The 26,712-nt window shown below is 57.6% G+C and overlaps 2 protein-coding genes across 19 annotated transcripts in view; both read left to right on the top strand.

Moving 5' to 3' along the window:
• Positions 1–26,712, top strand: part of LOC120388244 (immunoglobulin superfamily member 1-like) — a 218,529-nt gene that overhangs the window by 104,979 nt on the left and 86,838 nt on the right. The window lies entirely within an intron of this gene.
• On the top strand, positions 11,660–25,701 carry LOC120388373 (platelet glycoprotein VI-like). Of its 2 annotated transcripts, none has more exons than XM_039510180.1 (6): positions 11,660–11,849; positions 17,057–17,243; positions 17,447–17,482; positions 19,991–20,281; positions 21,998–22,060; positions 22,978–25,701. In XM_039510180.1, exons 2-6 carry the CDS (start codon positions 17,213–17,215, stop codon positions 23,103–23,105), a joined length of 549 nt encoding a protein of 182 aa, XP_039366114.1. In that variant the 5' UTR covers positions 11,660–11,849; positions 17,057–17,212; the 3' UTR covers positions 23,106–25,701. The 2 variants fall into 2 exon arrangements, with proteins under 2 accessions (XP_039366114.1, XP_039366116.1); XM_039510182.1 differs by having other exon boundaries at positions 17,044–17,243.

Raw genomic sequence — 26,712 nt, 5'->3', positions numbered from 1 at the left:
CAATGTTGGTGTGTTGTTCGATTCTACGTCTAAGCATGAGAGGGGGAAGCCGTGTTAGTCTGGATCTGTAAAAGCAGCAAAGAGTCCCGTGGCACCTTATAGACTAACAGACATATTGGAGCATGAGCTTTCGTGGGTGCATCCGACGAAGTGGGGATTCACCCACGAAAGCTCATGCTCCAATACGTCTGTTAGTCTATAAGGTGCCACGGGACTCTTTGCTGCTTCTACTCTAAACAGTTGTCTGCGGGTAACCAACTTTACCCCAACGCGGCCACCTTTTATGTAAACGCTTTTACTGGGAGCTCGGGTGAAGGGAACCCCATAACTTGTGCAGAGAATGTAAAAGTCAATGGTAAAAGCTGTTTAGAGCAAATTTAGTCTGGTGAAAACAATTTCCCTGGAACCTAACCCCCACACACACACATACACACCCCTCATTTACATTAATTCTTATAGGGAAATTGGATTCACTTAACAAGGTTTTGCTTAAAGTAACATTTTTCAGGAACTGAACTCCCATGTTAAGCAAGAAGTTACTGCACAATGCAAAGGAACATGAATGCTCAACAGATCAAGACTTTTAAAATGATGCCTCACAAGGCAACTTTGTACCCAACCAATCATGATTCTATCGTAGTGGTGAATACGGGGGCTCCATGGTGCTGCTTTGAGGTACAGATTGTCACCCTGTGGTATCACTGCGGGTACGTCTAGACTACCCGCCAGATCGGCGGGTAGCGATCGATTTCTCATGGATCGATATATCGCATCTCATCTAGACGCAATATATCGATCCCCAAACGCGCTCCCGTCGACTCCGGAGCTCCACCAGCGCGAGTGGCGGTAGCGGAGTCGACGGGGGAGCCGCAGACGTCGATCCCGCGCCATGAGGACACGAGATAAATCGATCTAAGGGCTGGTCTACACTGGGGGGGGGTATTGATCTAAGATACGCAACTTCAGCAACAAGAATAGTATCTTAGATGGATTTCCCTCCCGTCCTCACGGCACGGGATCGACGTCCCGCGCCCCCTGTCGACTCGCTACGCCGCGCTGGTGGAGCTCCTGAGTCGACGGGAGCGCGTTAGGGTATCGATATATCGCCTCTAGATGAGACGCGAAATATAGATCCCCTAGAAATCGATCGCTACCCGCCGATACGGTGGGTAGTCTAGACGTACCCTGAGATACTTCGACTTCAGCTACGCTATTCACGTAGCTGAAGTTACGTATCTTGGATTGATCCCCCCTCCCCCCCCCCAGTGTAGACCAGCCCTGCGGCATGGCCAGGGCCTGGGCAGGAGGCCTGGGACGGGTGAGGAACAGGCCGTGAACTTCCTTTCCCTTGCAGAGGCGGCTGTTTGTGGCGTCCCTGCGCCCACAGGGCGGGTGACTTGTCTCCTTTCACCTTCCTTTAAACTTCCCCATTTCTCCTTATTTTTTTATGAGTTGCTGTTTAATAAATTGTACGTGCTCTGAACTCTGTGTACTGATCAGTGGGTCCGGGGCCCAGCCTTGCCGGGGTTACGAGGACTCTGCCGCACGGGAGGGAGGAAGAGGAGCCCTCGGGGTCAGGCAGGCCTCTGGGTAAAGGGAGTGGGAGCGAGGACTCAGATCCTTTCACTAGCCAATCCCACCGGGCCGTGGTCAGCAGCCGCCCTGCCTGTCTGTCTGGAGAGTGAAATGAACCGGTTCCTCCCCACAAAGCCTGTATTAATTTTACCTACATGGGTCATCAGCCGGGCTTGAACCCAGAATGAAAAGGGGATGGAATTTTCATGGTCAGTGGAAGATTGAAGCTGGGAGCTGCGTGACGCTTGGCCAGGCTGAAGGTTCCTGGGTTTCTTGGGTTTTGCAAAGCCCTCTGCTTGCTTTGGCCACACTAGATTTTGCCTGCAGATTAGAGACAAGGTGCGTGGGATGCAGAAAGATATGAGCCATGTCGGCTTCCTGTAGCTGGAGCCACCAGACGAGTTCCTCATTTGGGACTCGGTGGAGCTGGGCATCGGGGTGTTGGTGGCAGCGCTGAGGGGCCCCTCGCTGCCCCCATCATGGCATCTGCTCTCACTCTCCTTGTCCTTGGTGAGTATCGGAGACAGCCAGAGCATGTGCCCATGGGGGGATCTGAGACCAGGGCGTGTGCCCATGCGGGGGAGGGTCTGAGACCAGGGTGAAGGATCTGGTGTCTAACGCCCCGTCTCCTTTCCAGGCTGCTGGCTGGCCGGGCAGAGCAGGGTTTCAGGACGTGAGTATCTGTGGGGTGGGGGCTGAGCAGACCTCCCGTTTTAAGGACAGTCTCGTATTTAACCCTCCTGTAGGTGTCCCAAATTTTTCTTAAAAACAGGCAAATTGTCCTGTATTTTCTGTCTCCTGCATCAGCACTGGCTGGATCCCTGCTCGCCGCCGCCTGCCCACCAAGGGTGAGTGAGGGGTCCGCGGTGATGACGGGGTGGATGTGCAAGGCTGGTGGCTGGGTGAAGATTCAGCAGGGTCCCACCCCGTGTCCCGCTTTCTGGCCGGGCGCGACCGGGTGGCTGGTGGGTGCGGGCAGGTGCCAGGCAGTGGCCGGTCACGTGTCACCTCTGCTGCCCACCCATCAGCCCTTTCCGTGCTCCCTCTGGCTGTCCTCTCCTGCTTTGCCCCTTCAGCCTCCCAGCCCCGCTGCTCCTCCATATCCCCGGCGGGTGCAGCCCAACCCAGCGCTGTGGGGAGACTCCAGCCCGGTCGCAGCGCTCAGCTCACCCACAGCCTGGCCGGCAGGATCCTCCCTTCCTCCCCCACTGCCTCTGGCTGGGCCGGCGCCCGGGAAAGCCCAACACCCTCCGGCCAGGAGGAGCCGAGCCCTGGGTGTGTCAAAGCCCCGCACAGCGCTGGGACGGGGAGCCTCTCCGCCCTCAGCTGAACTCGGGGGGGGGGAGGAGTGGGAGCAATTTCCAGCCTGTTCCCACCCCGAACCTGCCGGCTCCACTGCAGCCCCCCCAGGCAGGGGCTTAGCACCCACTTCACCCCCCCACCCCCTCGCCCTGGGTCCTGCCCCCAGGTAGCGTGGGGCTGATCCGTCCCCTGGCACCCTCCCCTGCTGAGCCCCCTCTCTGGCCGGGGTCACTGAGGCCCCTGCAGGCAGGTTCCCTGGGCCCTGGGCAAAATGCAGCCTTAGGCCTTAACCCCTTCCTGCCCGCGCTGTAGCTGGGGGACAGGAGGTGGCTGGGTTATGTGGGTGGCCAGCAGCAGCCTGGGGGCGTTCGCTGCCTTTCCACACTGTGCGGGCAGGAAGGGACAAGCTGCTTCCAGCCATGGGGGAGAGATGATGGGGTCTACAGGTGCCGATCTCGCTCCAGATCGGAGCCACCCAACTGGTTCTATTTTAGTCAGGGCCGGTGCAAGGATGTTTCATGCCCTAGGCGAAACTTCCACCTTATGCCCTCCCCCGTCCCCGAGCCCCCGCCCTGAGGCACCCGCCCCAGCTCACCTGCCCGCCTCCTCCCGAGCACGCCGTCGCTGCCACTTCTCCCGCCTCCCAGGCTTGCGGCGCCAATCAGCTTAGGCACCACAAGCCTGGGAGGCGGGAGAAATGAAGCAGCCACAACATGCTCGGGGAGGAGATGGCGCAGGGGTGAGCTGGGGCGGGGAGTTCCCCTGCGTGCCGCCCCCCCTCTTACTTGCTGCAGGCGGCCCTCCCCGCGCCCCCCTGCCCCAGCTCCCTCCGCCTAAATCTCGGTGGCGACTGGGGTGGTCGAAGATCCGTCCGCCGCGGTGGCCGCCGAAGAAAATGCCGCCCCCCAAATCCTAGTGCCCTAGGTGACCGCCTAGGTGGCCTAAATGGTTGCACCGGCCCTGATTTTAGTGATATTGTGCAGATTACTGTAGCAGGTGAGAGGCTCAGTGTCCCTGCTCCCAGCCCCACACCCAGCCAGATGGACACATGGAGGGGTCTCTGAGCAGATGGGACACTCCTTGGGGTGTCACTTAACCTGCTTGTGCCTCCATTTCCCCTTGTACGAATGGGGGATAATCATCCCTCCTGCACCTTGTGTCTGGTTAGCTCGTCAGGACTTGGCTTTAGGGTGGGGGCTTTTTCTCACTGTGTCTGCACAGCACCCAGCACCTTTGACTCCCAGCCCCCTCCTGATCTAACCACTAGACCCCACCCCCTTCCCAGAGCCAGGCATAGAACCCAGGCGTCCTGGCTCCCAGGCTGTGGGGCTCCATTAAATAGATAGACGGGTGTGGCGGGGTGCTCTAGATATTAGGCAGTTTCTGATGTAACTCCTAGGAATCTCTGGGATCTTGGAGAGGTTCCTCTGGCTGGGTTTTCTCCCAGGGGCCCCATCTCTGGGGCCGTGCGGTGAGGACGGGGCGCAGTGACCGTGCCGGGGTCGGTCTCACGGCCTGTCTCCTCCTGCCTGCAGAGCCCAGCTACCCCAAACCCAACATCTCCCTGAGCCCCAGTGGGGGGGTCACCCCGGGGGGAGCCGTGACCATCCGGTGTGAGTGTCGGTGTCAGGGAGCAAGGGTCCTTCTGAGTAAAGCTGGAGACCCGGACGCACGGCGCTCGATGGACCCTGCGGGGGACGTGGCTGAGTTTCCCATCCGCAGCATGAGCCTGGGAGATGCAGGGAACTACAGCTGCCAATATAGCACCACATTGGACCCCCCAGTCTGGTCAGAGCCCAGCGACCCCGTGGAGCTGGTGGTAGCAGGTGAGGGGCCCGGCTCGGCGTCCCCGTTCTCAGCCCCACACCCAGCCAGACCCTCAGTGGGGCTCTGCCCTGGGCCCAGCAGAGGGAACCTCTGGATGGGGAGCGGGGACGGAGACACTGGGGGGTTCCCCAGCCAGGGGGCAGCAGCACTTGCTCGAATAACACGGCTGATGGCTCGGTGCTCGGGTCCCTCCCCCCCGCATCTCAGCCAACGCTCGGTTTCATCTGATTGAGGGAACCCACCGAGCTGGGCCCCATCGGCTGGATTCCGCCCCCCCTCCCCAGGCGGAGGGAGAAGGTGAGCGGGAGAAATGGGCCAATTCACCCCCCAGGGAACAGGGCTCCCAGATCAGATGCCCACGGGGCCATTAGGGCCGTTTGGAGGGGGATGGTCCCTGCAGACAGAACTGATGGGTTCAGTTCTTCTAGATAGAGGGTGATGGACAGATCCATGAGGCCGGCCGGCCAGGAGTCCATGGGAATGTGGGTCCTGGGGAACGCAGGGCAGTGGACACATGGGGGCACGTCTGGTGAGGGATAGAAAGATGGACTCAGAGCTTGTCTACATGGAAACTGGACCCGAAATTATCGATCCCGTGTGGTTCCCAACCCCCACTGGTGATCTCAGAGCGAGTCTGGGCTGTCGGTATTAGCGCCCCCTGGTTTGATACAGCCCCGGTGGGCAGACAAGCTCCCCTGTAGCTCTACAGACACAGGGACGTTCCTCCTCCCAAATAGGAACAGCCGCGCCCAGACCTGCCCCGCAGTGACTCCAGGTGTGAAGGGGGGAAGGGGGAGAATCACCATCAAACCAGCCACTGGCATCACAAAGCCACCCGTGTGGGGCACAGCCTGAGTCTGCAGACAGCCCGGGGGAACGGTTCAGACGCAGGGCTCCCCCTTCACTGGGGTGCTGCCCAGTGGGGCATTAACCCTGGGACTTCTCAATCCTGATAGACGTGGTGTTAACACTTGAACCCACTGATTCAGAGTGACACATTGTTGATTCTGGAACCTAATATTAGCTGTTGCATTGACAGCACCGTTACGTCTTCCGCTGCTGATCACTTTTCCAGGGCATGGCTCTCCCAACAATCTCAAAGTGCCCTGCCTGGCCAGAAGCCTCCTCCCACTACCATCCCCCCGCCCATATGATCCCTATGCAGAAGTGAGCTGAAGCTGCTGAGAAATTCCCAGGACAGGGGCAGGACCCGAGTCTGGGGGCTGCTGTAGGATCCAGGCCAGCTGGCTTCACAGGTTATATGGGGCCTGAGGTACATCCCCACACACCCTGCCCCCACCCCATACAGCCCTCTGCCATTGGGAGGAACCGTCGACCACTATTACCCAGAATCCCCTCTGCTCCTGCCTCTCCCCACTAGCCCCATAGAATGTTCTGCTGTGGGTCCCTGGGTCATAGAATCATAGAATCTCAGGGTTGGAAGGGACCTCAGGAGGTCATCTAGTCCAACCCCCTGCTCAAAGCAGGACCAAACCCAACTAAATCATCCCAGCCAGGGCTTTGTCAAGCCTGACCTTAAAAACCTCTAAGGAAGGAGATTCCACCACCTCCCAGGGAACCCAGTCCAGTGCTTCACCACCCTACTAGTGAAAAAGTTTTTCCTAATGTCCAACCTAAACCTCCCCCACTGCAACTTGAGACCATTACTCCTTGTTCTGTCATCTTCTACCACTGAGAACAGTCTAGATCCATCCTCTTTGGAACCCCCCTGCAGGTAGCTGAAAGCAGCTATCAAATCCCCCCTCATTCTTCTCTTCTGCAGGCTAAACAATCCCAGGTCCCTCAGCCTCTCCTCATAAGTCATGTGCTCCAGCCCCCTAATCATGTTTGTTGCCCTCCGCTGGACTCTCTCCAATTTATCCACATCCTTCTTGTAGTGTGGGGCCCACAACTGGACACAGTATCCAGATGAGGCCTCACCAGTGCTGAATAGAGGGGAATGATCACATCCTCGATCTGCTGGCAATGCCCCTACTTATACAGCCCAAAATGCCATTAGCCTTCTTGGCAACAAGGGCACACTGTTGACTCACATTCAGCTTTTCGTCCACCGTAACCCCTAGGTCCTTTTCTGCAGAACCTCGAGGGGAGGGGCTGGGGCAGCAGGTAACGAATCAGCCGCCACGGCCTGGTGCTGCTTCCCAGGGGATCGGAACCAAGCCCAGCACCGGGTCTGACCCGCAACATCATCGCCAGGGTGAGCGCGGCGGCCGGCCTCCTCCTCCTCCTCCTCCTCCTCGTGGCCTTCCTCTGCTACAGACGAACCCAAGGAAGTGAGTGCCCCGCCCAGCGAGGGAAGGGTTAAACCCTCTGCTAAGCCGGGCTGGGAAGGGGTCACGGCTTGGATGGGAGACGGGGAAGGAAACTAGGAGTCGCTGTGCTTCAGGGGCGGGGACCTGTCTAGGGTATCCAAGCTCAGCAGCTGGAGTGTGTGTGTGGGGGGGGATTCTGTCCTGGGCCCCCCGTCCCTATAGGGCTGAGGGCAGGGCTGGTACACGGGATCCAGGTCGACTCGTGGACAATTCTGCTTTGTGTCTCTGCAGGGAAAGGACCAGCCCTGAGACAGAGCAGGTGAGACCCCAGCTCCTCTCCCTACCCCCCATCTACCTGCCCCAGGACACAGGACTCCTGGGTTCTCTCTATGGCTCAGGGAGGGGAGTGGGATCTAATGGTTAGATCGGGGGGCTGGGAGCCAGGACTCCTGGGTTCTCTCCCTGGCTCGGGATGGGGAGTGGGGTCTAGTGGGTTCTGTTACTATCTCTCTCTCTCTCTCTCTCTCTCCCCGTAGGGAGTCCGAGGCTGCAGCCACAGTCAGTAAGTCACACATGAGGGGGCAGCCATGGAGCAGGGGGGAGGGGCAGGTGTCCTCTGGCAGGGTCTGTGTCCTTTGGGGGGACATGCTGATGTGGGGTGCAGCCCTGACTCACTGAGTACCTTTGGGGCTGCCTCGCCCCCCTTTGTGCCTCAGTTTCCCCCGCTGCACCATGGGGCTAGTGACCCTGCCCCACCCCCGTGTGCTGCGGGGTAGGTGGGCCAGTCTGTGAAGGGCTCAGATGGGGGCTGGGGGGCTGGGCCCTGATCTGGACCCAGCCACTTACCGGAGCGGGGGGGTGTCTCTATTCCACAGGCGCCCTCGTGCGTGAACGAAAGCAGCTGGATGTCCTGGTAAGTGCCCCCCACTCCTCAACCCCCCCAGCACCAATTGTTGGGGACTTTAATCCCGACAGCGAAATTCGTTGTCTGTTCACAGAGAGACAGGCAACACCAGCAAGGTCCGATCAAAAGCCCTTTATTGACAAGTGCACACATCAACAAAGGGCCGCTCGTCTCCAGTGAGAACCAGCAGGCACTTTACAGCTTAGTATTAGCCTATATAGTCAGTTTTATTACGTCATACATCACTCACTTGAGCAAAACCCACCCCCCTTTGTTTAACAACTTAAAACTAGACACTTTTAATATACACACATGCCTAGACTTTATGTCTACAACTTTAGATTATTAATTATATCTTAACAACACCCAAAAGTAAAAAATACAGGGGAGTTTTAAACAAACCTATAACTCAACCAAAAAGTTAGAATCTGAACTGTGGGATGCTAGAGTTTCTTATCAGCTCTTCAAACACTGTCCTTAGCACAACTAATGACATGCCAGCAATGCAGTCCCTGGTTTATCTCAGGCTTATCTCACGTTTTCCAGGGCTCTGTAAAACAATGCTGCTTCTCAGTACTTTTCCACTCTGGGATTACCCAGAAACCTCTTTTAGCCTGACTTTAGTCAGGTTGGCATAGCTGTTTTGCCTGCTATATTTTCATTCAGGCCTAACACAATGCACCATCCAGCCTCCCCTCCCACCATCCGGCCCGGCACAGGTCCCACTAGAGCCATGTTCTGATGCCGGCACCCCCAGACTCTGCCTGCCCCCCGCCCCCGTAACCCTCAGGGCAGACACCGGAGTTGGGGATCAGCAACGGGTGGGAGGGGAGGGGCTGTGGGGGCATCGCTGCCCCCTGGTGGACCTGTCTGGTGCGGGTGGCTGGGTGGGTGTCGGTGCACGTACACACACACACACCGGTGTCTCTCTCCCCTCCCAGCCCCAGGAGCCCGACCCCGGCGCAGAGGGACTCACCTACGCCGAGCTGGATGGCCGGGCGCTGCAGGCCAAGCGGGGGGGCCTGGCCCCCACCCCCGAGCCTGCCCAGCCCAGCGAGTATGCTGCCATCAGTGTGAACTGGGAGCCCCACGGGCAGAGCCCCCGGGGGTGTAAGGGCACCTCCCACCCACCCACCCCCATAGCGTGAACCCAGGGCGAGTCATTGGAGCGACGGGCTGTGACAGCATGATTTCCCCCCCCACCCCCGAACGCGCTCAGCTTCTAGCTCCCCCGGAGCCCGCTCTCCCGCTGGCGCTGCCCCCCCCAGCCCCCCGGGTGGGGGGCGAGGAGGGCTCAGCACCAGGAGGGGGAAGAGACGCATCTGTTTTGCATCCTGTTAATCTCCAGATTTGTAAGAAAAACAGAACCACAAACCAGCCCCCCTCCAGGTGACCCACAGCCCCACTGTACCCGCGCTGGGGGTGTGTGTGTTACACGTGGGGGAGATGGGATCACTAGGGGGTGGGGCACGAGGGCTGGGACCCCTCACCCAGCACTGGGACGCAACCCCTCTGGGTAGGGTGCGGCAGCTGTTCCACCCAAGTAGTCAATGGCTGCGAACGGGGCGGGCCCGGGGGCAGAGCTGGCCGGGTGGCCAGGGGCGGCTCTAGAAAATAGGCTGCCCCAGGCAGCGCGTGTGCTGCGCCGCCTTCCTCGGTCCCGCGGCGGGTCCCTCTTCCCGCGGCCCGGTTGAGCTCCCGCGGCAGGTCCACCGGAGCCCTGGGACGAGCGGACCTGACGCAGGCATGACTGCGGGAGCTCCACCGGAGCCGCGGGAACAGCGAACCTCCCACGGGCACGGCAGCGGACGGTTCGCGGGTCCGGCGGCTCCGCTTGAGCTGCCGCAGTCATGCCTGCGGGAGGTCCAGCCGAGCCGCGGGACGAGCCCCCCTCCGCAGTCATGCCTGCGGCAGGTCCGTCGCCCGCGCCCGTGGACGCCCCGCAGGCATGACTGCGGCAGGTCCACTGGCCCAGCCTGCCGCCCCCTAGATTTGGCCGCCCTAGGCACCAGCTTGGTTTGCTGGTGCCTAGAGCCGCCCCTGCGGGTGGCATGGGCAAAACAGAACAGCCATCTTGGAAGCAGGGCCGGGGACGGAGAGCCAGGGATAATGATCCCGTGTATCCCGTCTGTCTGCCTGAGTCTGCAGACAGCCCGGGGGAACGGCTCAGAAGCAGGGCTCCCCCCACCCAGGGGTGCTGCCCAGCTGGGTGTCAACCCTGGAACCTACCAAACCAGATAGATACTGTGTTAACGCTGTTACCTACCAATCTCATGTGACACTGTTAACTCTGGATCCTAATGATGGCAATTAGTACACCACCCGGGGCCTGACAACAGTACTCACTGTCCCAGGATCTCGCCAATCCAGGAATTTCTCCCCATTGACCACCACTGTCCACTCTCACTGTGGGTCTGAGGGGCCTGAGCCCAGGAGAGTACACGCAGACATATATGCTGGCAGGGCCGGCTGTAGGATTTATGGGGCCCTAAGAATATTATTAAACTGGTGCCCCTGTGCCCAGCTTTCTCTTAGCAAACAGAAGCTGACAGTATTGGATAACTTGCCACATGCACTTTATTAAAAACAGTTTAATTTTGCTGCCTTCACCCCTAACCCCTGCATCCCTTCCACCTGCGCCCCCAAAGCCAGCCGTGTGCTGCCATGCACACCACCTCCCTGCCCCGGACCCCCCACCCCTATGCCCACCAACCCCATGCCCAGTGGCCTCCTCACCCAGAGATCTCCACCACAGATCCTTATGCCCAGCGATCTCCCACCCAAAGACACTCCCACTGCCCAGCACCCCTCTCACAACCCCCCCACAAGCCCAGCACCCCATAGTCCCAAGGGAATTCGGCACCAAAAAATTAAATTCTGTGCACCATAGTTTAAAGTTCTGCAAAATTCTGCAAATGTTGCCAATAAAGAAACGTGGAGGCTCCACCATGGCAGTGGGGAGCACAGGCCACTGGAGGTGGGAGCTCACCCTGCAGCCTTCTCCCTCCCCTCCCCGGATAGGGACTTGGCCGTGAGATACCTCGGTGTGCAGGTCAAAAGGCCCCAGGGAAGCGTTTTACAGGATGGCTGGGATGTCAGCCCTGACCCCAAATCCTTTTGAATGGCAAAAAACAAATAGCTGATACCAACGGCTGAATCCAGCCCCCAGCCAGGCCCTGGCCTGCCACCGCTCTGGGCCATCAACTCCCGAATGGCCTTTCCTGCTCCCTAAAACAGAGCATGGCCCTGCGATCCTGACAAGCGAAGAGGTGCTTGGGAGGGGGCAGTTTAATAAGAAAAGGAATCGTATTCAGACCAGTCTCATTTGGCTTGGATGATTTACGGCCGTTTTTTAAAGGTCTTTCCCCCGGGGGAGGACGAAGGTGCGTTCTTGAAGGGACCTTTCAAATCCCACCCAGCTCCGCGCTGCTTAGAACTCTCCCGCGTTTGAAATGCTGCCAGCTCGAGAGACAGCCCGGGAGATACTTGGATCCGCGAGAAAAAAAAACACCCTGTCCCTTTCCCCTAAATAAAAATGTTCAGCTGCTCCAGCCGAATCGGGTGCCAGCCCAGCTTCCTCCCAGCTAAGAGGTCGCTCCCTGCCTTGCATTCTGCAGCCCTGATTGCTGCTGCTCTACATCCTCCTCCTCCCATTTCCTCCTGTTGACACTGGGATGTCGTGAAGGGGCAGGCAAAGCAAAGGCCACCTGATTTTATTTTCCTTTCACTTTCCCTCCTCCTCAGCCACGTCGGTGTGTGCTTCTCCTCCTCCCAGCCTGGCTGATCCCTGCTGGGGAAGGGAGGAGAGGAAAAGGGGACAGTCCAAAGGGGATCCTCGGTGTCTGGGATTAAACATCGTGAAAATAGTGTCCTGGTGTGATGGTCACTCTGTGCTGTTCATGTGAATTCTGCATTTTGTACACTGTGGTGCCGTAGCCGTGTTGTTCCCAGGAAATTAGAGAGACAAGGTGAGTGAGGTAATATCGTTTATTGGAGCAACTTCTGTTGGTGAGAGAGAGAGAGAGAAACTTTGGAGCTTTCACAGAGTCCTGAAGAAGAGTTCTGTGAAAGCTCAAAACTTGTGCTGGATGCTGATGGGGACAAATTCACCATCCCCAGCGCCAGGCGGGAAGACACAGGGCTGTACGTGTGCCGATCCCACGCCCTATGGGAGTCGCCCAACCGGTCGTTCGCCAGTGGCCTCGTGCGGCTCAGTGTTGCAGGTGAGGGGCCCGGCTCGGCGTCCCTGCTCCCAGCCAGACCCTTGCTGAGTGTCCGCCCGGATGGGACGTTCAGAGCCCGGCTCCGCCCTGAGCCCTGGGCCCAGCAGAGGACACCCAGCCGAACAGAGAGGCAGCAGCTACTGGTGGCTGATGTGTACTCATCCGGGGGGAGAGACTGGCTCGATGGGCCCCGGGGGGGGCGGGTATCGGGCCGGGGGACACTGGGATGGGGGGCCACTTAAGTAGATAGACGGGTACAGAGGGGTGCTCTGGGTTTAGATCCTCAGGCAGATCCGGGCGCAGCTCTCAGGAATCTCTGGGATCTCAGAGAGGTTCCTCTGGCTGGGTTTTCTCCCAGGGGCCCCGTCTCTGTACAGCGAGGATGGGGCGCAGGGACTGTGATTCTGGTAAATTTTTTTTTTTTTGGACAAATAGTTTCCTCACTAGGCACATTAACACAGAACCTTCAGGAATTCATTTAAGTCACAGGACAGAACTGTATTTCCTGCACCTGTCAGAAGCCGTGCAAAGGCTTGGGGGAGTCAGGGGTAATGGAGGAGCTGAGGGAGAGGGAAGGAGCCTGGGAGTGAACCTGGAGGGTGGTGGGTGTGGGTGGGAGAAGGATTTGGGGGGGGGATTGTTAGGGAGCTGGGAAGCCTCCTCCATGCACAGGGGCGGCTCTAGAAAATAGGCTGCCCCAGGCAGCGCGGTGTGCTGCGCCGCCCTTCCTCGGTCCCGCGGCGGGTCCCCTCTTCCCGCGGCTCCGGTTGAGCTCCCGCGGCAGGTCCACCGGAGCCCCGGGACGAGCGGACCTGCCGCAGGCATGACTGCGGGAGCTCCACCGAGCCGGGAACAGCGGACCTCCCGCGGCACGGCTGCGGACGGTTCGCGGGTCCGCGGCCCGCTTGAGCTGCCGCAGTCATGCCTGCGGGAGGTCCAGCCGAGCCGCGGGACGAGCGCCTCCGCAGTCATGCCTGCGGCAGGTCCACCGCCCAGCGTGCCGCCCTAGATTTGGCCGCCCCAGGCAACAGCTTGGTTTGCTGGTGCCTAGAGCCGCTCTGTCCATGCAGACCCTGGCTGACCTCAAGCCTCTGCCATTCAGTCAGGCACATCAGCCCCTGTCCCCGCAACCCCGTCCCCATGTGTCCCTGCAGCCCCATCCCCTGTCCCCAGACTCAACGCTGTCACCCCACTAGTTCCTGAGCCCCAGTCTGTGACCCCCCAGCAGCCCTGGGTGCCCCACTCTGCCCTAACCGGGCGCTGCGGGCAGGTGCTGTGATGAACTTCTGCCCCTGGGGGATTCTGCAGCACGGGCAGGCAGAGAATTCCCGAAAATACATTGTGCCCCAGAAGTGCTGCAGTTCCACCTCTGCCCACCAGGGGCCAGTGCTGAATGTTGTAACCAGGGCAAGAGAACCCGCCACAGACGCAGGGTTGGGCCGACATCGCGCTGGGGGGGAACAGAAGCTGGAACCGGGAGTTAATAGCCCCTCATTCGCGGGTGGGATTTTGGGCCGAATGGGGGGCACAGTAATGAGGGGGGGACTAGGCTGCCCACTTCCCCCTCGTTGGGTTCCTTAAAAAGAGCCCACGATGGGCTCAACTCTCCTCCCCCGTCCCACCTTGTGTCCCGGCTCAGCTCGTGTCGTCTTCATCGTCCCCCAGCTCAGCCCCGGCCCGGCGCTGCAGCCCCTCGACTACTCTGAGGGACGTTCTCCCTGAGAGGCCGGAGCCGGCCTGGCTCTTGTTTAAGGACCTTTGTTTTCCCCCCTGCGAGCTGGAAGTCGTCCCATTGCTGTGACCTGCAGCCCCCATCGCGCCCGTGGGGACAGCTGATTGGCAGCGCCGGGAAGGCCCTGGAGATCCTTGTCCCTTCCCTGGTTGGGTTATTTTCTGCCCTGCTGTGTCTCTCCTCCTCTCCTAGCTCACGCTCCTGGCTTTCCATCGGGTGCTGCAGTCGGGTGTGTGGCACCCACCCCACCTGCCTGGCCTAAGGAGAACGGACCCAACGCGGGGCCGGCCCTGCCCGGATTGTAACCACCCAGGGGCCGAGCAGCAGGGGTCGGGGTCGCCTTGCAGCCAACGCACCCGCTGGTCACCAGGGGCGGCTCTAGACACCAGCGCCAAGCAGGCGCTGGGGCGGCCGCTTCGGGGCGGCATTTGGCTCGGTTGAGCTCCGCCGCATGCCTGCGGCAGGTCCACCGGAGCCCGGGACGAGCGGACCTGCCGCAGGCATGACTGCGGCGCGGTCCCGTCTTCCCGCGCTCGGTTGAGCTCCCGCAGGCATGACCGCGCAGGTCCGCTGTCCCGGGCTCCGGTGGACCTGCCGCAGGCATGCCGGCAGGAGCTCAACCAGAGCCGGGAAGAGGGGACCCGCCGCGGACCGGGAAGGCAGCCTACTTTCTAGAGCCGCCCCTGCTGGTCACTAACCCGCATCCAGCGCCCGCCACCATCCACAGAAGCTGCATTTCACCCCATTTCCATCCTGTCTCTCCCCACCTCCCGTCTGACCGTTTGCTAATGTAAGAGTGTTGGCCCCTCACTGACACTTAGAAGGGTTTTTGGTTGGCCAGCTCCCAGTGCCAAACACTTCAACCAAACACACTGGTTTAGGTCAAATATATAACAGATTTATTAACTCCTGAAGGAGAGATTTTAAGTGGTTATAAGGCGCAGGCACAGAGATCAGAGTCGGTTGCTTAAGAAATAAATATAAATTCACAGTCTAAGTTCTACAAACGAAACGGGATTCGAATCAGGCAGTGTCTCCTCCTGACAGATGGGACAAGCAGGTTACAGATCCTCAATACACAGACTGGACTCCATCCCAGCCTGGGACAACCCTTCCCAGTGCAAAGTCTTTGTCCTCCAGATGTTCCTCCAGGTGTTGAGTTGTGGGGATGAGAAGTGCAGGGATTATGTCCCTTCCCCTCTTTTATATTTTTTTCCAGTTTGCTGGAAAGATCTTTGCTGCGACCCGGGTATCAGGCAGTCCCCATTGGTCCACCAATCTCCATTGTGCACAGTCGCTGGGATAGTGGATTCTTTCCTTGAGGAGTATTGATGAGCCATTAACACTGTCTGGCTGGACCTCTATTTTTCAGTTGAAAGGTTGGCTGTGGGCATCTCCCAACCTCACAACTTATTTCAGTAGCACACACAGCAATGCTTCAGAACGTCCCATACGAGGCTCACACATACAGTAACTCATCCTTTAATGTCACCCCCGTTAACGTTGCGTTGTGGTTACGTTGCTGATCAATTAGAGAACAGGCTCGTTTAACGTTGTGCCAGGCTCCCTTATATCGTTGTTTGGCAGCCGCCTGCTTTGTCCACTGCTTGCAGGAAGAGCAGCCCGTTGGAGCGAGCTGGTGGGGGCTTGGAACCAGGGTGGGCCGGCAGCCCCCCATCAGCTCCCCTAAATTCCCTGTGTGGGAGCTGCCCAGCAGGTATCAATTGCCGGGCAGTTCAGCTGTCCCCACCCCCCGCTGCTGTGTGCTGCTCCTGCCTCTGCCTTGGAGCTGCTCACGGGAGCCTCCTGCTTGCTATGGGGGGGAGGGGGAAGGGGTGCTAATGTCAGGGTGTCCCCCTCCCCCCACTCCTGCACCCCATCTCCACAGAGCAGGGAGGGGGAATGACAGGGCTCAGGACGGAGGGAGCTCGCTGGCAGCAGCTGCTGTCTCCACTTGCCGATCTACTTAAAAAGGTAATGTACTTAGAGTGGGGTCAGCGTGCTTAAAGGGGCAATGCTCGTCTCTCTCACACACACTGTGTGTGTGTGTGTGTCTCTCTCTCTCTCTCTCACACACACACACACACGATGTGTGTCTCTGTCTCTCTCTCCCATGCTGTGTCGCCTCCCTCCATTCATGCTGCTTTGCAGAGTGTGAGGCTACATTAACAACAATGTGTTAACCCTTGAGGGCTCAGCCGAGTGCTAGTTCATCATTTAGCAGGAAGGCTTCCTGGGAAATATCCCTCCCTCTGACTCCACCACCTCAACCAAGCTTCACACTCATCATTGCTGTGGACAGGATTCAATTGTTTGTTTAAAACTTTGTGTGTGTGTGTGTGTGTGTGTGCGTGTGTGGTCTTTAGTCTGGTGAAAAAAAAATTCCCTGAAACCTAAGCTGCCCTATTTACATTAAGTCTTATGGGGAAATTGGATTCACTTAACATCGTTTCACTTAAAGAAGCATTTTTCAGGAACAGAACTACAACCTTAAGCGAGGAGTTACTGTGAAATGCAACAGGACATTAATGTTCAACAGATCTAGACTTTTTAAATGATGCCCCATAAGGCAGACTTTGTACCCACCCTATTATAAGTCTATCGTAGCGGTGAATATGGGGGCTCCAGGGTGCTACTTTGAGATACAGATTGTCACTCTGTGGTATCACCCGTGATGTGACCAGGGCCTGAGAAAAAGACCTGGAATGTGTGAGGAACAGACTGTGAACTTCCTTTCCCGTGCAGAGGCGGCTGTTTGTGGTGTCCCTGTGCCCACAGGGCGGGTGACTTGTTTCCTTTAACCTTCCCCATCTTTTCCTTATTTTTTATGAGTTGCTATTTAATAAATTGTACGTGCTCTTAGCTCTGCGTAATGATCAGTGGGTCAGGGAAGCAGCCGGTGCAAAGAGAGTCTCCCAGAGTTGGGACACCCTCACCCTTGTTCTAAGTGACCATGACATGACTGGGGGTCGAGCCCCCAGGGATCCGGGGCCCAGCCTTGCCGGGGTTATGAGGACTCTGCCGCACGGGAGGGAGGAAGGGGAGCCCTCGAGGTCAGACAGGCCTCTGGGTAAAGGGAGTGGGAGCGAGGACTCAGATCCTTTCACTAGCCAATCCCACCGGGGCGGGTATAAGCCAGGAAAGTTCCCCACAAAAGCACAACCCAGGGTTGGATTTTGCAGCGACCTTTGCTTACTTTGACCGCAGTATATTTCACCAGCAAATTAGAGACAGTGTGTGATGGACGCAGGAAGAGAGGAGACATTGTCGACTTCCTGTAGCTGGAGCCACCAGCTGAGTTCCTCATTTGGGGCTCAGTGGAGCTGGACACCGGGGTGTTGGAGGAAGCACTGAGGGGCCCCTCACGGCCCCCATTATGGCGTCTGCTCTCATGATCCTCTTCCTTGGTGAGTATTGGAGACAGCCAGGGCTTGTGTCCATATGGGGGGCGGGATCTGAGACCAGGGCATGTGCCCATGGGGGGGAGGGGGTCTGAGACCAGGGCATGTGTCCATGTGGGGGGGATCTGAGACCGGGGCGTGTGCTCATGGGGCATGGAGGATCTGAGTCGCTCTGGGATCTGTTCACTAATGAGCCGTCTCCTCTCCAGGCTGCTGGCTGGCCGGGCAGAGCGGGGTGTCGGGACGTGAGTATCTGTGGGGCAGGGGAAACTTTAATGTTCAGGAAGGGTTGGGGGGGAGGGGGAAAGGAAAAGAGGAGCTGAGCCCTGAAACTTCACCTCAAAAATCAGTTCAACCTCCTTGTATAGATCCCAGGGGGCTGAGATCAGAACCTGGCGCTGCCCCCAGTGCAGTCGGGAGTGACCCCTGATAAACCAGTGGATGGGAGGCAGATAGGGTGACCAGACCTCCCGGTTTTAAGGGGACAGTCCTGTATTTAACCCTCCTGCAGGTGTCCCAACTTATTCTTAAAAATGGGCAAATTATCCCATATTTTCTGTCCCCCTCCAACCCCCCCCCCCCCCCCGCTCCACATCAGCACTGGCTGGATCCCTGCTCGCCAGCTGCCAGCCCACCAAGGGTGAGTGGTGGGGTCCAGGGTGTTTGTGCAAGGCTGGCGGCTGGGTGAAGATGCAGCGTGTGGGGCCGGCCGCTCCCCTGCTGGTCCATCAGCGCAGCTTCTGCAGCGCTGGCTCCTGGCCAGCAGGGCCCTGCCCCCTGTCCCGTTTCTGGCCTGCGCGAGCTCAGGTGGCTGGTGGGTGCGGGCAGGTGCAAGGCAGCGGCCGGTGACGTGTCACCTCTGCTGCCCACCCATCAGCCCTTTCCGTGCTCCCCCTCAGGCTGTCCTCGCCCTGCTTTGCCCCTTCACCCCCCCAGCCCCGCTGCTCCTCCGTATCCCCCCCGGCGGGGCGCAGCCCAACCCAGTGCTGTGGGGAGACCCAGCCCCGGTCGCAGCGCTCAGCTCACCCACAGCCTGGCCGGCAGGATCCTCCCTTCCTCCCCCCACTGCCTCTGGCTGGGCCGGCGCCCGGGAAAGCCCAACACCCTCCGGCCAGGAGGAGCCGAGCCCTGGGTGTGTCAAAGCCCCGCACAGCGCTGGGACGGGGAGCCTCTCCGCCCTCAGCTGAACTCGGGGGGGGGGGGAGGAGTGGGAGCAATTTCCAGCCTGTTCCCACCCCGAACCTGCCGGCTCCACAGCAGCCCCCCGGGCAGGGGCTTAGCACCCGCTTCACCCACCCACCCCATTGCCCTGGGTCCTGCCCCCAGGGAGTGCGGGGCTGCTCCGTCCCCTGGCACCCTCCCCTGCTGAGCCCCCTCTCTGGCCGGGGTCCCTGAGGCCCCTGCAGGCAGGTTCCCTGGGCCCTGGGGCACAATGCAGCCTTAGGGCTTAACCCCTTCCTGCCCGCGCTGTAGCTGAGGGACAGGAGGCGGCTGGGTTATGTGGGTGGCCAGCAGCAGCCTGGGGGTGTTCGCTGCCTTTCCACACTGTGCGGGCAGGAAGGGACAAGCTGCTTCCAGCCATGGGAGAGAGGGGGAGAGATGAGCTCTGCAAAGACATGGGCCAGGTCATCCCTTCCCTCACTCCCCACCCCCCGGCCCGCTCCCCTCCCTTCCCTTCCCTCCCGCACAGGCCAAGAGGCTGCTGCTGGCCACATTCTGGTGTGAACCCAGGCAGAAATCTGGGGAGGGCGGACAAGTGACCCTGTCCCCCCCCCCACACACGCACACACATGTTGCCTTGGGAAGACATGGCACCAGGTACCAGGAGAGGCGGGTCCGTCCCCAGGGGCCCAGCCAGGCATGGAGGGTGGGGAGCGTTGGGCAGGGAGGTTTGGGTTGGACAGTCATCTGAGAGAAGGGTACAGGAGTGTGTATGTGTGGGTGTGTAACCTCTCCCGGTGGGGGTGGGGGGTTAGGGGTGTGTGTGTCACCCCTCCCCATGTGAGCCCTAAAGCCTTAAAGATAAGAAGGTCGATCAAAAGAATCCAGCTAGGCAGTATTTCTCTTCAACAGGGGCTCAGTCAACGTGATGTTAATTTGATTGTTTGTGCTGCGTAGTTCTGGCTGGTTGCCATTGAACTCGCTTGAACAGAGTAGCTTTACCAGATGTCCCATATTCAGCATAGCGAAATATGGTCACCTCCTGGTGGGCTGGGATCAGAACCCAGCCCTGCCCCCAGTGCAGTCAGGGGTGACTTCGGCTAGACCGTCATGGGGTCTCTGGGCAGCTGGGACACTCCTTGGAGTGTCACTTAACCTGCCTGTGCCTCCGTTTCCCCTTGTACGAATGGGGGATAATCATCCCTCCTGCACCTTGTGTCTGGTTAGATCCTGACGAACTGGCTTAAGGGTGGGGGCTTTTCTCACTCTGTCTGTGCAGCACCCAGCACCTCTGACTCCCAGCCCCCTCCCAATCTAACCACTAGACCCCACTCCCCTCCCAGAGCCAGTGATAGAACCCAGGAGTCCTGGCTCCCAGGCTGTGAGGCCCCATTAAGTATTTAGATGGGTGCAGAGGGGTGCTCTGGATTTTAGGCTGTTCCAGGCGCAGCTCCCAGGAATCTCTGGGATCTCAGAGAGGTTCCTCTGGCTGGGTTTTCCCCCAGGGGCCCATCTCTGGGACCGTGTGGGGAGGACGGGGCACAGTGACTGTGCTGGGGTCCGTACCACGGCCTGTCTCCTTCTCGCTGCAGAGACCTACTACTCCAAACCCTCCATCTCCCTGAGCCCCAGCACGGGGGTGACCCCGGGGGGAGCCGTGACCATCCAGTGTCGGGGTCGGTACCAGAACATGAGGTTCCTTCTGTACAAAGATGGAAACTCAACCGCGCTGCAGGTCGCGGAGCCGGCTGGGAACCTGGCTGAGTTTTCCATCCGCAGTGTGAGACGCAGAGACGCAGGGAGCTACCGCTGCCGATACAGCAACAAAACGGACCTGTCTGCTTCTTCGCATCCCAGTGACCCCGTGGAGCTGGTGGTAGCAGGTGAGGGGCCCGGCTCAGCATCCCTGCTCCCAGCCCCACACCCAGTTGGATCCTCAGGGGCATGTGCAAGGGGGGAAGCAGGCACAGGGCCCCCCCCAAATCAGTGGGGCCAGAGCTCAGAACTCCTCCGGGAGCAGAGCCAGCTCCTCTGGCTGGGGGGGGGCACACAAAGTGCCCCTCCAAAAGCAGCCACATTTTTATTCCTGTTCACGCCCCTGATCGAGGGTCTCTGCGCCAGTGGGACGCTCAGAGCCAGGCTCTGCCCTGAGCCCTGGGCCCAGCAGAGGGGACGCCTGGCTGGGAGCAGGGACAGAATCACAGGAGGGTTCCCCAGAAAGGGGGCAGCAGCAGCTACTGGAGGCTCCAGGCCGAGGGAGGGGGGATCCTGCCCCAGGAGCTGCAGAGCAGGGGCCTGTCCCAGGGGATGCTCCCTGGCCTTCCCCTCTCTGGGGACGCACAGAGGAGTCGGGCCCAGGGGCTGCCCAGCCGGCCCCGCCCCCAGCCTGTGACGGCCTTCCAGGGCCGGCTGTGTGGTGCCCACCTGGGCTGGGGGCTGTCGGGTTACAGAGCAGTGGGAGCTGCACACGTTGGCTGCTCAGAAGCAGCCTGGAAACAACAGCTGTGGGGAGACCCCAAGGATTCCCGGGCAGGGGAAGTGTGGGAGCTCGAGCCTGGAGTGGAAACGGCTGGCAGAGTTTGGAGGGAGGCTGCCCAGCGCCAGGGAGAGAGACACCAGCAGCCAGCGAGGTACCAACCGGCACCAGAAACGCAGGGACCCAGCGAGCGGGAGCCAGTGGAAAGGGACCCGGTGGCTGAGCTGTGTCATCGAAGGGGCCAGGCACGGAGCTGGCAGGGAGAAAGTCCCGTTGAGAAGGGGCAGAGATGGCAGGAACAGGGGGAGGCAGAGAGAGGAAAGACAGAGGCAGGAGGGGGAAAGTTACAGGAAGAACCAGGCAGTGAAAAACAAAGCAATTGTTAGAAAACCACAGGAGAAGTGAAGCACAAATGATACGTGACAGAAATGAGCTGCGAGCAAAGAGAAACGGGCTGTAGAAATGAGGAGGACGTGAGCTGTAGTGAAAGTAAAGCAAATAGTACAGACACAACGTCCGCCCGGCACCTTCGGGCAGCGACAGGAAGAAAAATTGTCCGAGAGCAAAAGGACTCTAGAAAAAGCAGCGGAGGGACAGTTGTTGCATTGAGAAGCCGACCCATCGCCTGGAGAAATCGCTGCAGGTATCTGAGCTGGAGCTCAGAGCAGCAAACAGAGACAGCGCAAGGAGGGCTCAAGACACAACAAACCAGCCTAGGAACAGAGAAGCCGCGACGGGACCGTAGCGCGGTGGGTTCTGGCCTAGTGCCTTGGACATTCCAGCTCCAGATCCTGGGGCTCCATGAATGTAAATTGTTGCCCGTGAAGTGGGTTTAATTCAGCCAATGGCAGTTACTGACCAGAGCTCAGTGACTTCGTGGAGCTGCTGGTATCAGGTGAAGGTCCCAACTCCACATCACCGCTCCCAGCCCCACACCGAGCTGGACCCTCAGGAGGTCTCGGCCCCTTTGGAACGCTCAGAGCCAGGCAGAGGGGAGGCCCAGATGCGGGGACAGAGTCACTGGGGGGTTCCCCAGCCAGGAGACAGCAGCAGCCACTGGATTTTCAGGGCCAATGGCTTCCCCCCTCCCCCATCCCAGCTGATGCTTGTTTTCATCCCACAGAAGGAACCGACCCAGCTGGGACCCAGCAGCCGGATCCCCCCACGACAAAGCTGGAGGGAGAAGGTGAGCGGGAAAATCGAACAATTCATCCCCCAGGGAACAGGGCTCCCGGCTCAGACGCCCATGGGGCCATTCGGGCCGTTTGGAGGGGGATGGTCCCTGCAGAAAGAACTGATGGGTTCAATTCTTCTAGACAGAGGGTGATGGACAGATCCATGGGGACTGATGGCCATGGGTCAGTGGGGATGGATGTCCACCGGTCAGTGGGGATGACCGGCCATGGGTCCATGGGAACATAGCTCCTTGGGAACGTAGGGCATTGGACAGATGGGAGCACGTCTGGTGAGGGATAGAAAGATGGACTAACACCTTGTCTACAAGAAAACTGGACCCGAAATGAGGAATCCCGTGTGGTCCCCAACCCCCACTGGTGATCTCAGAGCGAGTCTGGGCTGTCAGTATTAGCGCCCCTGGTTTGACACAGCCCCGGCTGGCAGACAACCTCCCCTGTAGCTCTACAGACACAGGGACGTTCCTCCTCCCAAATAGGAACAGCCGCGCTCAGACCTGCTCCGCAGTGACTCCAGGTGTGAATGGCACCTGGCTGGGGCAGGGATCATCTCTCTGTCGTGTGTCCGTACAGCTCCGAGCACACAGGGGAGCTGGCCCAGGACAGGGGCTTCTGGTAATTAATACTAGTCACTAATGATTTTGGTTCCAGTTTCTATGGAGCCAGGCAGGGGCTGTATCTGCGCTCAGGGTCTCGCTGGGCCAATCCTCCCCGTTCTGGGATCCTGGGGTCGCTGAGCCGGCCTGAATCCCTGGGTCCCGTCCTCTCCCCAGGGACGCCGGCTCAGCCCGGGGAAGAGCCGCCTTTGCCGATTGGTGGGAGGAGAGGTTCCTTGCATAAGTAACCACAGACACCAGGACTCCAGCTTTCTTGCCACCACCCTTGATAGATGCTGGTTCTATTCCCACAGGGGGAACCGACCCAACTCCGCTGAGAATGACGACGGCTCCCACCCAACCAGGCAGCGCGGGGCCAGGTCCTGTGGCCTATAGGATTAGCCTGCTTGCTTGCATATATGTATCATTTCTTATAGTTTAAGTACCTTATATACTCGTTCATAAGCCGAATATTTTTGGTAAAAAAGTGACGCATGCAAGAGCCGGGGTCGGCATATAAACGGGTCTACATCAAAATGTGATGATTTAAAACTCTATGGAATCATTCCCGCAGCTCCCATTGGCTGGGAATGGTGAACCGCAGCCACAGGGAGCTGAGGGGCTCCATGCCTGCCAACGCGCCAAGGAAACAAAAACGTCCCACCAGCGACTTACCCTGACAGGCCGGGAGCCAAAGTTTGCCGACCCATTTATTGATGTCAATATTCTCGGCCGGTGCAAGGATGTTTCATGCCCTAGACAAAACTTCCACCTTGTGCCCCCCCGTTCCCCACCCTGAGGCGCCCCCTCCCCCACGGCAGCTCCCCCCCCTCCACCCTGGGGCACCCCCCTCTACAATAACAATAATCTATTGTCATACTAGTATTGAAAAGGAACAATGGTGAAATCAAAAGAAAAAGGTCTGCTTATCACGCAGCGTTCAAACGGAAAGTTGTTGAATATGCAGAAGCAAACAATAATTGCGCCGCTGCTCGTGAATTCTGTATCAATGAGAAGCAAGTAAGAGAATAGCAAAAAAATCAAACAACACTAGAAGACATGCCAAGAAGCAAGAAAAAATGTCCAACGAGGTGCACTTCATTTCCTGAGCTGGAGAAAGATCTCCGTAATCGGGTTGTTGAATGTCGACAAAATGGGTACATTGTCACCAGGACTGGAATTCGTCTGCGTGCTCTGCAAATGTCGAAAGACGACAATACAGGTCAGTAAAGCCGTCAATGTTTGTCGCGTCAGCGGGTTGGTGTACTCGCGTCATGAACCGTCATGGTCTTTGTCTTCATCTGCCTAGAGATCTGGAAGAAAAAATCGAATCTTTCCAAAGGTTGATTATAAAATATCGAAAGGACTATGCATTTGAACTGTCACAAATAAGAAATATGGACAAAACACCAATGACATTCGATCGCTGGAGCAGCAGAACAGTAACCGGTGTTGGTGAAAAACCAGTTTTCATTAAAACCACTGGCCATGAAAAAAATCCATTTTACGGTGGTTTTTTCATGTTTGGCAAATGGATCAAAGCTCCCTCCTCTTGTTATTTTTGAAAGAAAAACCTTGCCTAAAAACATGAAATTTCCTGCTGGTGTCATCGTACGTGCGCATGTAAAGGGATGGATGGATGAAAGTGGGACTGTTGAATGGCTGGAAAAAGTGTGGAATAAGAGACCACGAGCACTTTGCAAGAAACCTGCTATGCTCGTTTGGGACATGTTCAGGGCACACAAGACGGATGAGGTGAAAAATGTGGCCAAAAATATGAAAACTACATTGGCTGTAATACCTGGAGGCTTAACTTCAACTCTACAATCGCTGGACGTCTGCCTGAACAAACCCTTTAAAGACAGGCTATGCAAACTGTGGTCTGAATGGATGTGCTCAGGCATGGCGAAGCTGACAAAAGTTGGGAATCTTACGAAGCCCAAAATCAATCTGGTCGCCCAGTGGATTAAGGACGCATGGGTGTCCATTCCCTCGGAAATGTTTGAAAAATCAGGAAAATTAGGAAATGCTGCATCAGCAATGCACTCGACAGGTCAGAAGATGATGCCATATTTGATGATGACATGACAGAGGCTGATGATGAGAAGAAATCGGAGTCTGAAGACGGCAGTGACGACATCTATGATGACAATGCAGGTGCAGCTGTGACACTCCGAGTTTAATGAACCGTGTCTCGAATTGGAGTCTGATTCAGACTTTGAAGGATTTTAAGACTTTTTAAAGTCTCGTATTGTTCTAAGTTACTTGTTTTAAATATCCATTTACTGATTTTAAATATTGACTGTAATTTTGAAGGTGAATACATATTTGTTCAGTTATTATTATAACAACAACACGTTTTTTTGGTAGAGTACATTAAAATAATTCTAGCAAAACTTTTGAGTGTTTCTTGTGATGCCAGCTTTTAAAATATATCAGGGGTCAGAAAACTTTGGCTCCCGGACCGTCAGGGTAAGCCCCTGTCGGGTTGGGGCGTTTTGTTTACTTGGAGCGTCTGCCAGCACAGAGCCCCTCAGCTAAGAAGTAAGTGCAGCCTAACATTTTTGTGGGTGAGGAAATAAAGTTTGGGCCGAGGAGGAAGGATTTCCGGCACCTGTGCCCTATAAATGAGACAACCCACCGTGCTGGAGGGGATCCATCTGTCTATGACGACTACTAAGAATTAGGAGGCTGTATTCGTTTTTTCCCCCCAAACTGTAAGTTCCAAGGGGACTCGGCTAAGCTTGGTTTCCCTAAGCTTTTGTTCTTAGTTTTGTTTATTAGGCTTTAATTTTAAGTATAACTTTGTTACGTAAAATCTAAGTTAGCTTCGATAGCGCTTAGCATTAGTTTCATCTAAGTGCTGCACCTCGCATTCAAGAACTGAGGAACCGGAACTGCCAGAGGCGAGGCCGGTCCTGTGTCTCTCACCACCAGGTTATTGAGGAAGGATGTGAGTATATTAACAAAACTTTGTAGTATATAATACCATAATATGTATCTTTTGAATAGCAGTAATGCAATTGTAACTCCGATTATTTTACCATGGAATGACTATTTCATTGATTTTAATAAAAAGTCGTTACGGCTATATCTGTCACAGTGTCATACCCCCGAGGATCCTTTGTAAATTCTGTGGAGCCTGATTTGGGACAAGAACTTTTATCTTCTGATCAAACAGATTGGCGAGCCGAAAACCCATCCTAGCTAACGTAATATTATAATCTAAACTAATATTATTAACACCCTAAATCAGGCAACAGTCAGGACTCTTGGGTTCTATAGGAGGTGGGTGGGGTGTAGTGGTCAGAGCAGTGGGGCTGGGAGCCAGGATTCCTGGGTTCTCTTCCAGGCTCTGGGAAGGAAGCGGGTGACTCCAGATTGCCTTCTGGGAAGCTGGGATCAGGATGTAGCCCAGATCCCGTTGCAGTCAGGGGGGGCCTCATCCCACCTGGCCCCAGCCTTTGGGCTAAGAGCCCAGTGTAGGGCCAGCCAGGTCAAGACCCCCTGGCAATAGGCCCCTACCTCAGGGGGCCTGGTGGTGGGGAGCCAGTCCCAGATCCGACATCCCTTTTCCTTCCCAAGCATCCTACGAGCTGGCCGGTGCCAGCTCCGGGCAGGGGTCGTGGGAAGCGTGGAGGGAGCTGCAGACACTGATGGGAGCCAGGGGAAATGCCCCACTTGCCCCGAAACTCGTCAGCCCCCCCTCTTTTGGCAGCTCTGGATGCCCCCCTCTTCTGCCCCTTCCACAGCCCCCCAGACTGGTGCCACCTACCCCCGTTACACCCCCCAGGCCCAGCCTGGCTTCATGCACCCAGCTGCTCTGTCCGCTTTGCGGCCCCTAGTACAACCCAGAACCCGGTGAGCACCCACTGAGGGCTCACCCCCTGTTTAAAGGGGAACTGCCCTATTTCTACACGCTGCAGAGCCGCCTCCCACAGCAGGACGGGGATGTCTCCCCGTGTGTGCCCAAGGGGCAATGCCCTGTAATACTTTGATGAAGCCTCAGCGTGCCTCAGTTTCCCTCTGTCCTTTGCACGGCTACCAGG

The sequence above is a fragment of the Mauremys reevesii genome, linkage group 22, assembly GCF_016161935.1.
Source record: "Mauremys reevesii isolate NIE-2019 linkage group 22, ASM1616193v1, whole genome shotgun sequence".
Classification (NCBI taxonomy): Eukaryota; Metazoa; Chordata; order Testudines; family Geoemydidae; genus Mauremys; species Mauremys reevesii.
This window is presented reverse-complemented; position numbering and strand designations above follow the sequence as displayed.